The 11763-nt window shown below is 33.1% G+C and overlaps 1 protein-coding gene across 1 annotated transcript; it reads right to left on the bottom strand.

Annotated features, from left to right (window-relative positions):
• Positions 1-3710: 3710 nt before the first annotated feature.
• On the bottom strand, positions 3711-11454 carry LOC132742562 (phospholipase A and acyltransferase 3-like; the record flags this gene model as incomplete). Its single annotated transcript, XM_060731002.1, has 4 exons — positions 3711-3843; positions 9091-9262; positions 10251-10319; positions 11427-11454. Coding segments are annotated over 4 exons (402 nt in total), but the record flags the coding sequence as incomplete, so codon positions are not given.
• Between the last annotated feature and the right edge of the window lie 309 nt (positions 11455-11763).

Below are 11763 nucleotides of genomic sequence, written 5' to 3'. Positions count from 1 at the left end.
GACTTTTAATATTTGATATGTGTGACCTAGACTTTGGGGATAGCCACCTGAATATTGCACTCAACACATCATGTCATTATGATGCCATTTGTGCAAAGTTATTTTAAGAAAACAACTTTTCATTAGTTTAAAGGCTAAAAAGCGGACAGGAACATGTGAACTTTATCATTTGACCTTTAAGTGTGACCTTGACCTTGGGGGTAGCAACCAGGATGAAACAATGTGAGTAGCAACCTAGATGTTGCACTCCGATTGTGTCATGGTGGTTATTTGTGCCAAGTTATATTAAAACCTTTGAATTGTCAATAAGTTATAGAGCGGACATGAAAAATACTAGATGTTTTAACATTGAACCTTTGAGTGTGACCTTGACCTTTAGAGTAGTGACTTGATTATTGTTCTCTGGACATCGGCTCATAATAGTGATCATTTCTGCCAAATTATTTCAAAAGCATTGCAGCGGATTGAATATTATGGTGTGGACACGAAATGAAGACTTTTTAATACTTGACCTTTAAGTGTAACCTTGACCTTGGGGGTAGCAACCCAATTATTGTGATCTACACATCGCCGTATAATGGTGTTCACTTGTAGTATCAAGTTATTAATTAAAAATATTACATCGGTTTAAAAGTTATTGAGCGGTCACGAAAGTGTTACGAACGGACAGACGGACGGACGAATGGACTGACTGACAGACGGATGCCATTTATACAATTCCCTCCCCGTTTTGAGCAAATGGCTCAAAACTTCAACCTTTGACATTTATAAGACCAAATGCATTTATCTTCTGTCCTAAAAATAATATTTTCATGCCCACAACATCTAAATTCTAAACGATTTTGCCTTATCCTCCAAAAGTTAGTTGATGTTTTCATGCCTTTTCCCCTACTAAGCCTTTGATTTAAATACTTGTGTTCTTATGGTTTTCTTCTACTGATACTAAAATATAAAAATTGTTGATGCAGTCTGCAACCTTTCTTCATATTTCGTGTTATTTTTCATTGATAAAGATTTATGTACTAAAATCATTTGACAGATTGAAATGTCGCACACAGTTTTTAGAGCGATATATTTTATTTCATAACGGGAACTTTAACCATGACAAAGATTAAGTGTGTTTTTGACAATATGAGAGTATAAAATTGAAAATGCACATTGGTTGGATAATATGTTCAGATGATTAATTAAAGTTTCTTTAGTACGTACATGAATGATCGTTATAACGAAATGTTTTGTTGACGTATGATAAAAAGTTGGATAGTCCAGTTGATGAGGAGAGTTGAGTTGAGCGTACGAAAGAAAGGGCTTGCCTTAGGTTGTAGTTTGTAAGTAATGAAGAAATGCCACATCACAAAGTGTCTATATTTATCCTCGCAGTGCACGAAATAAACTGAAAGCGAAAGCGACAACACCTCCTGCAAGTATGGAGTAACCAATAAATACCTATAATATACAGAAACAATAAATTGATAAATTGCGGCCATAAAAAATACTTTTCTTAAAATATATGTCAATGCAAATTGTTTTACATCTTATTATATTATTTAGAAGTTCATAACTGCCCTAGACTGCTCACCTACAATTCATTGCCAGAAAAGGTAAAAAATTAATTCAGTTCAGATAGGCTACAGTGCACATTAGGATTGGCACCATTTTTAACAATAATGTCATGATTTAAATAGGTTGAATAGAGTTTTGCTAAGCAAAATATCATGGCAAATTCCTAAGCTCTAAGTGGTGAATGTAGTTTTAAATAAGAAGATTTAAATATGTTTTGCTATTATTATTCTATGATAATCATGATACGATACCTAAGAGAGCTGAGCAAATGCTGACACTTTGGTTAATAGACAAAGATTGTTGTAGACCTTCTCAGGAAAATTGCACATGCTATATACGAGTATCTAAGCAGGGGGCAATATAATGTAGAGTTACGTTTCTTTCAAAATGTAATGTAGCAAACATGCCTTCAGGGGAATGCAATTATTGACAAGATTCTTTATGAATACGGCCCCTGGTGTCCAAAATTGCATGCCCCTGAAGTAATGTTTGCTATATTACATTTGAAAGATAAATGAAATTCTGGAGATGATAAATATACTTGAGGGCATGAGTTATATATCTCTTAAAGAACCATAAAATAACACTGGCCATCGCTTTTGCAGAAGCGGTAGTCAGTCGCAGCGGCGGTGGATTATTCATCGCAGAAGCGCCGAAAACAACTGCCGTTTGTCGTTTTCGTCTGGTTTATGACTGAATCATGCTTTATATTTTACTGGAAACGCCCATGTGAGACAGTAGCCTACATATGTACTCGTCTAACTTATTACACGCACACGGTGCCAGGTAGGCAAACACTTTTGTACAGTTTGACGAGTAGACGTCACTTTTGACTGTTTTTTGTTTAAACACGTACAAATGCTAACTAACTAAATACACTGACATTGCATTGCGTCGGTTGTACTGACATTACATTGAATGAAACTTAAAAAAAGTATTTATTTTGAACTTTCGAAATTGTTATTGCCTGCTTGTTAAAGATTTGACAAAATATTATTACAACGCAGACGGTTGTTGATTCGGTTACAACGCAGTGCGATGGACCCGATAGCATTAATGTTAATTATGAGAGTTTAACATGACACCAAGCACTTTTCAATCGAGTACAACTTTTACGTTGCCATCAGAGTAACGTGTTAATTATGAAAATGAAACACTCAGAGGCACTTATAACCCGACACTTACATTTTTTTCTGTATAAATTGGTTATTTGTGAACGGATTTTGTTCAATTTTTTTAACGTTCAAAATTCAACATATCATACTTATTTTTTAGAATTTTATTTACAATTCATTGCCAAAAAATAGAGTAAATAACAAAATAAACATGCTACTGAAAAATTAAAAATCACAGAATGGCTGTAAATATCGTAACAAAATGAAAAGTCTCTGAATCCCACAAAAGCTGTATGTTAACCAGTTCCAATATTGTGTGTGTCCTCCCATGGCTATATACCAAGTGTTAACATCTGTCTCATGGTTTTGACGTAGTTTCTTATGAAGGCTTTGGGAATATTTCTCCATTCCTGAATAATAATGACCTCTTCGAGTTCCAAAAACTCCTACATCCGAAGTCGCCTGATCTGAACATCCCACTTGTCGGCTGAATTGAACAGAATTGATTGTAAAAAGCGACCAGAAACCCGTCGACATTTGCTGCAGCTCGAGCAAGCCCGTGTTTAGGACTAGAGAGCTGTGAGCCGGTGGTTTTTACGTTATTATAGCAAGTGTTAGAATAGGTTAATAGAAAGATTCAGTTGGATTCAGAGGCAGTTCAATTTGTTACGATCTTTACAGTCATTCTGTGATTTTTCATTTTCATTCTATTTTCTTACAGATGAATTGTAAATATAATTCTAAAGAGTAAGTATGACATGTTGAATTTTGTATGGTCCTAATTTGAACAAAATCTTTTCACAAGTGACCTATTTTTACAGAAAAATTTAAGTGTCGTGCCTCTGAGTATAAAACAATTGATTGAAAATTTGTTCCAAAATTCAATCATACAATAATTATTTGTATTGTGCCTGGAGGTTCAGGGCATAAGACTTAAAGTTAAATTTATCCAGGAAAACAAGAAATTATATTTTCAATTCGGGAGCATTTGATGCTTTATTACAAGATTAAAAGTTCAGAACTACAACTTACCGCCTGGTCACTTTTAGGATTTCCATATCTACAGAAGGATGCAAAATGTTCACAGTTACTCCATAAAACATGATCGTGAATATTCCCGAGTTTAGCCCTAGCTCTTCTTATAATCTCTGCTGCTGTGAAAGGACTATAAATGAAAAAGAAAACGTTGTTGACTCTTAAACCGCTTGCACTAAAAGTGACAAGCCTCTAGCCAGGCATATAGGTCAGTCTGATGATGTTCTGTATTGTTGGTAGCTGTATTTGACCTAAGAAATTTCAAAATTCAATATTGTCTTTCATTATTCAAATTCCATGCCAGAAATAAGGCTCTCAGAAAGGGACCTTCAACTCTAATTCCAAAGACATGAATAGAACAACAACAAAAATACCGCCATTTCTTAATGTTGCATACAAGACTTCAACCCAAGAATTTTCATAGTTCACAAGGGCCAAAAAAATCAAAGTGCATATTTAAGTAAGCATAAAAATGAACTCCAAATATGGTCACGAAAGCATGTATAAAATGCAAGTAAACGCTTTCAGTGGTTTTGAAGGCAAACGTTGCCTGCAGAATGTTAACCAAGAAATTACTTAGTACACGTAAGGCCATTATTCTGTCAAAATCAATTCTTAAGCCATGGGCCTCAGATAGCGACCTTTTATTATGATCGACGGAAATGAGTGAAGTGACTGGCAAATGTATGTAGTGGTTCATTAGTTATGATATTAAAGAAGTAGTTGCACATGAAACTGTACATAGTCGTAACAGGTTACCCCAATGGCAACACATGGTAAGTGTGATATCGAGAGCTCAACCCGAAACTAGTCTATGTGCATATTTTTAAATGTTCAGAAGGAAAGACTTTACCAAGTCTTACATTTTCAGAATTTTACGATATGAAATAGATATAATGTGTATTTAAGAAAGGCTTAACCATACTTATCTCAGTTTTGAAAATCTGTTCATAAAACATGATTTAGTACGAAATGTCACATAGAATAGTTTTGCGGCAGATAATCGACATATACAAGTATGACAAAATGAATTCCGAAACTATTCTCTGTGATATTATAAACAGAAAACACACTATTGCTTCAGAATGTGGTATAATGACAATATATGATAGGGGGGAAATTGAATTTTTGTGATCTTATGAAATATTCACATATGTTAGTTTTGCTTTGAAATTTTAGGGAAAGAAATGAGAAAAAACTGAAAACAGACTTTTGCGAAACAAGTACTATTCCGGATATTACTATATAAAATGTCTATTGTCCTGTTTTTTATTTACATAGTTATGTCAACTAAAACAAACTGAGCTTTGAATATTCATGTTTTATCAATAATACGTATAATGTAATTAACATGCGTTTTATGTTATCATCTGGAAGTTCATTCGGAAAAGTAGGGATGAAATTCAGTTCAGGCTTCTCCGTAATTAAATTTTTCTTCTTATTTACACTATGGCAATTGTAAGTCATTCAATTATTTTGGTAGATTAGTAAATGGAAAGCCCTGCTTCTCCAACTTCATTCCCATGACAAGATACACAGAAGCCTGTATACCAGTGACCATTGATGAATCAAAATATATTTTGGATCTTGATGAAGTAAGAAACTTATTGAACTTTGCAATAATTAATAAGACAAAAATGACTAAAAATAAAACATTAAGTCTAATGTCTTTGTCAAATTAGAAATCATGTGGGGTAAGTTGTCGATTATTTCCAAATGATATGGTAATAAATGTTAAGCTATTTTGGAAAGTTTGTTATGTGGACTGACCGAAATTCAAGGTTTTGAAAAAAAACCACTGCTCCTTAAATAAATATCTGGTAACAAAGTGATCCCTCTGAAGCATTAAAAACAGCAAATTTACATGAAAATTGCAGCCTGGGTTTGATTGAGTCTGTACATAAGGAATAATGAAAAAGTGAAACATCCCTTACGCCCACAGCTAATCAATGTTTGTTTGTTTGTTTCCATCAATAAATTGCCACCAGTTTGCAGAAAAGTTTTCAGTTAATTTCATTGATAAATAATAAACAAAAATGCCTGAATTGTAGAAAAATAAATAATTATCTTTAACTAGTTCGAACATGATTTCAGTACATCACAACTACATCGTTTGATTTTAAATTAACTTAATGGTTCTTTTAATATTTAAATTGATTTAAATGAATTGGATAACTATTAAACGACAACAATTGTATAGTTAAAAATTGATATATCTTCACATAGGTTACTTTCAAAAGAGGTATTAAAGGGACTACACTGAGTTTTTTGACATGACAACACTGGAATATTTTTTGAGATTATTACTCCATCTGATGTAGGTATATACCAACAATTTCTATGCAAAATTTCAGATCATTAGCTCGCTTCGTTTTTCCAGAATAATTGTTTTAATTGTCAAAAATGACCTAAAATTGAAAAAACGTTTAAACGCTTTTCACTCAAATCGGACTGAGAATAACACAAACATACGATTTTCGGTGTATTTCTGGGTATATTTCTTAATTATCTTTTGTATATATTTCCGTTTTAGGTGCACCAGTTGATGTGAGAAATTAAAATTTTATGATTTTACGCTTATGAACCTCAGTGGAATTCCTTTAAAGCTGCATGTCTTCAGATGAACCAAAGTATTTCAAAAAAATCAAACTTGAGAAAAATGTAATATGATTTAAAAAAAAGTGAAAAATTCAAGATTTAAGTAAAAAGTTACATGCTATGTACAATTAATGACTGATTTTGCAGTATTTTTAATTATGCAAAAAATAAATGAAGATTTTAACACTTAATGTGAACACTATAAAGACTGTTAAGATTCTGTCAGAAAAGACCTTTCATGAAATAATGTCAGAAAGACTCGTTTCGTGTTGACCTTTCGAGATACCCACCAGTATTTCCTTTTGTTAGTTTGGTTTTACTGTGCGCCAAACACAGTGTAAGTCATATGACGTCGAAACAATAAAGATGAATTTGGCTAACCTCTTACTTCACACAGGGATAAACTTAGACTGTGATTCTTCTGCCTCAACACATATAGGCAATCCCTCAGTCACAAGGGAGGAGGGGCACTAATATTTAAAAAGTCTATCTGAAAAAATAAACAAGAGAGCCAGAATAGCACTTTATTGATAATCTCCTGTACATGTGTGTCCATATTGGACATGATTTTCACCAGGCTTTACCAAAGTCTGCAAAATGTTCCAAAAAAGCTGTCATTTTAATTTGATTTGTATATGTGGTTCATTTTGCGAAGTAGAAATTTTTTGCGATTTTTACTTATTATAACTTACAGTTAAGGATGTTCTTTTATCAAAGTATTTAAATCAAATCTGTAAAAGTTATTAAATCGATGACAATTTAGCAAATTTCAATAATATGGCACTAAACCCTAATAGAAAAGTCAAGGTAATATTAGATAAGTTTGTCAAAGAATGAATCAAATCCGTAAATGAATAACAAAGATATGACAATCTGAGCTAAATGTATTGTCACATAGACTGTTGTGTGCAAGTATAAGGACAATCTTTTCAATGTTAACTTTTCAAAGTAAAAGACAATTATAGAGAGAAAAAAAACTGTGAAGTTACATTAATTCGACCTTCATTGCCAAGGCTAATTTTGAGTGATCGTCATATTCGGTTTGGTCTGTTGTACTCATACTGACACAAAACATTCATGAATAACAAAGTTATGAACAATCAAGAATAATCCTTAGGCCTTCAATGTCAAGGTCATTGATGAATAAATGTCACAATCAATTCAGTCTACATAAAGGTCCAAATATGAATATTAGAATGTAATAGAAAACAAAGCAGCCAATTATAGCTAAAATCAAGCAAAAATTAAATCCTTGAACTTCAACATAGTCTTTTATAATTAAAGGACAAGTACAATCTTGTTAACTTAAAGATCTTGTACAAAGAGTCGTTGTGTCCAAGTATAAATGTAACCCTTTTAGAAAATAATAAAATATGAGGAAAAGACAGAAAAGGCCGGGTTGCATTTGTATACCAAATATCATGATGCTGTTATGTTATGGAAAAAAAAACACTGACCATTAATGTCGAAAATTTAACTAAGTCAGTTAACAGGAGGTGAAGGAGCGACATATCTGAAATCGAATCCCACGGTATGGGACCATATGTCAATGCTGTATGCCAAATATCAAGATGGGATCACATATTTATAATGTATGCCAAATATCAAGAGGCTATGACAAGTAGTTTGTGAGAAAACTGTTACTTAAATTTCCTACCATTAACCATTATATGGACTCCACTGAGGTTTAAAAGCCTAAAAACATAACATTTGAATTTCTTACATAAATGAACTGGGGCACTTTAGACAGAAATATATGCAAAGATAGTTAAAAAATATACTTTGAAATAATTGAAAATCGTATTTATATGCTTTTCTTAATCCGATTTGAATGAAAAGCGTTTAAACGCTTTTCATTTTGGGTCATTTATTTACAAAGTGAATAATTTTTCTGGAAAAACGAAGTGCGCGAATGATTTGAAATTTTGCACAAAAATTAAAGGTCAAAACCTACATCAAATGGTACATTTATATGGAAAAAAATTCAGTCCCATCATATCAAAAAACCTCAGTGGAGTCCCTTAAATGTCGAAGATTTAACTAAGTCAGTAGACAGGAAGTGGAATAGTTACAGACCTGAAATCAAATCACACGGTTTGGGACCACATGTTTATACTGTATGCCAAAAATCAAGAGGCTGTGATAAGCAGTTGCTGAGAAAACTGTTACGAAACGTGTTTCCGCCCGCAAGCCATCCGCCGCCCAACATTCACCATACTTTAACCCGCGTTTGCACCTGTGCAACCCGGCCAAAAATGCTTTATGATAATGTTTAATTTTTGAACAGAAACAACAATGTCAACGACATGTTGACAACATGACTGTAGCAAAAGTTCTTTTTTCTTTCTTTGAAATAATTAAGCCCAAAACCATTTATTAATGAAAAAGTAAACGACGGTGACTGTTTACAGTTAGATGACCCACTTTTTATTTTCCACAGTGTATGCAGTGTCCTGGGGGAATTCGGGCATATTAGAATTAATGTATCATATAAAGAAAGTGCATTGCTTTGCTTCAGCAAATTGTTTAATAAAACAAACCAATTTTCTCTCTTCTTTTTAGGTTGTATCAGATGTAAGTTAGCATGAACACTGTTCAGGTCATAATGTCAACTTCCCAGCTTTACTGGTTGAGGAAGACCTCACATGAGTGCCCTGTCACCAGACTACCTTCAATTCATTGCCTGTTTAAGGCTTTACATAATTAACTATCACTACCATAATTGGTCATTATTAATTGATTATAAGTAATTATATATAAATTTTGATCAAGACCCTACCTCACTCTATTATCCCTGTAGAATTTGCAGTCGCCTGCAACTGTCCAAATGTTTTCCTCTTCGACAATAGCCTTTGTATAGTATATACCACAGATTGAAAACACAGAACCAGAGCTGATATTGCCACTAAACACGCTTCCATCACCTGTTAAGTGAATGACTTGTTCATTGCCTGAAATTGAACACAAGAATGAAAAAAGCACTAAAGACCTTGACCAATAGATTTATGACTTTGAATGTAACAATTTCATTTTTGTTAAGGAAAGTTGAAAAAAATGCATATATCTATCTTTCAATTTCAGTTTCAAAACAGATGAAACAAGAACTGTTGTTGGAAACAACAATTGCCCCTACTCCGCACCCAAGCAGGGGCAAGTAGAGGAACCATGATCAAAAATACTGTTTTTGGCCATTTCAAATCCAAAACAATCAGTCAAAAGAAGTCAACATGTGTTATGTTAAAACCACTTCTAAAGCCTGACTGAAACTGATAAAACAAACCCCTGTCCTTAAAATAAGACTCAACTTGGTCATATACAACTCTCTCAAGCATTTTGGAAACAATGCATATAATTGGAAGAGGTCTATAATTATCAACATGTGTTTTGTCACTTCTTGTACAGAGGGATCATCAGATATTACACCTGGTATGAAGGATAAGTTGACAACATGTAAAATTACTTGCTGTAATAGATGCACCATCTTTGAAAAAACGGGATGAAATATCATCCAGACCTGTAGCTCTATTTCAATGAGTTTACTTATAAACATTGTTTTCAGTTACAAGTGAAAAAGAATGATTGTTTAATAATCATTTTTTTTCAGCTTTAAATTTGCCATACCTATTTGCAGGCAATTTTTCAACAAGCTTAAGCTGCAACAGCGGTGCACGAACATCAGTGTAGTATCATTTATCAAGTTCTTTGCAGCCATACTGTTAAATTGCACTTTAAGCTTCAGATGTAGATGTTGCACATTACGCATTGGTCATTTGTGCCACATATTATTAAAAAATTATTTTAAAATACATCCATAATTGACAAAGTTATAGACCAGACAAAGTTCGGAGGACGGAGGAACGCTATAAAAACCATATGTTTCCCCAATTTGGGGCATAAAAAGCACCTGGAAGAAATAAAACGAAAGAAAAAAGTCAATACCAATATACACCGCCCAGTGGGAGTAAACTCCTCTTTTGAACTCCACTAAATCTCCTGCTTCAAGGCTCTCTAAAACATTCGTGTTGTGTTGCTGAACTTGTAGTGCTGCCATTGCCTAACAGTCTTAAATATTATATAGTTATTGGATTTATTCACAAGACAAAAGAGTGCAAATCTACAGCAAAATACTTTTACAAAATATGTCCTCTGTCCTATATGTACATTTTAGTAAAATTAATGCTTATCAGTAAAAAGTAAAAAATATCATTCAACATCTGACAGCCAAAACTGTATTTTTGAATGAAAATGAAAAGTTATATTCTAAATGAATAAAGCTTCCGCAAGAATATTTTTGTTAATTTGTTTTTCTGGTTTATGCAGCAATTTTCTTGGTAACATCAAAGTACTAAGTTAGCTCACTTTAACCTATATGTGACTGAATTTCCTGAATAACTTAACATTAATAACTAATTTCTATGCAGTTGTCCTCTTACAAACTTATTTCTGAGATCAATTGTAACACAAAATTTCGCCTTGCCAGAGGATCGAACCAGAAATCGGAGGATAACTACATCTTGCTCTCCCTATTGAATTAAGCAGGCAGACTTCAAAAAGTATGCAAACTTTGTAGTAAGTAAACTGTACAGATTTATGGGAAGACAATAATAATAACACTATTTTGCACAGTCGCATATTCAAAAAAAAATAGAGACATACAACAATTATTATTTACAAAAGAGCATTACAGCAATTAACAAGTTAAATGTTGATACTCCGCCGAATGATGTGAACAGTCACAGTTAATGTACACATTCATCTCTATTACAATTGAATATCCGAAGCACTAATCATTTTTTCTTGGTATGTGCTCGTTGTTTAATAAGTTGCATATTTTAGTCTAATGCATAACGTCACTAAGTAATGCCATGTCTGAAATTCTGAATAAAGATGGTGATAGCACGTATGTCAATACGTAACTTTAATTACTTTTATATGTAGCAGGATAGGGCTATCCCCGAGGTGATCCAGGTTGACATCAAGTCTGACTCCACAACATGGTTTCGCAAGTTCTCTTGACCTGTCCTCTAATTATGCTATTTATATGTGCTCAGAGCTGAGGCCTTGGACTCACTTCGTTTTACCTGTAATCTGGACTTTAAGAAATAACAAAAACACCAAGATTTATGTTTTCAAGTTTTAAGGTATTAAGGTTATTTTATGTATTTGTTTTACTGATTTTTTTCCAAAAAAAGGTAGGGTCGGAGGCGGGGAAAAAGAGAGAGGTAAATTTTAGAGTACTTACTAGAGAACTGAAATGACCGATTGTCTAAACTCAACAGTGCTCATCGTTCACATGATTGTGTGAAAACAAAAATAGCATCCGTAAATAAATAAAATATCTTGTTGCCATTATTTAACAAGGACAGAATAATCATTTAAAGTCTCTTCAGAAATGTTTGAGAGTTAGAAACAGGAAATAAAGTCAACATAAGACAATTTGAAACAAATTCAT

The sequence above is a fragment of the Ruditapes philippinarum genome, unplaced genomic scaffold (genome assembly GCF_026571515.1).
Source record: "Ruditapes philippinarum isolate M1 unplaced genomic scaffold, ASM2657151v2 ctg17822_1_1_1_1, whole genome shotgun sequence".
In the NCBI taxonomy this organism is placed as follows: Eukaryota; Metazoa; Mollusca; class Bivalvia; order Venerida; family Veneridae; genus Ruditapes; species Ruditapes philippinarum.
This window is presented reverse-complemented; position numbering and strand designations above follow the sequence as displayed.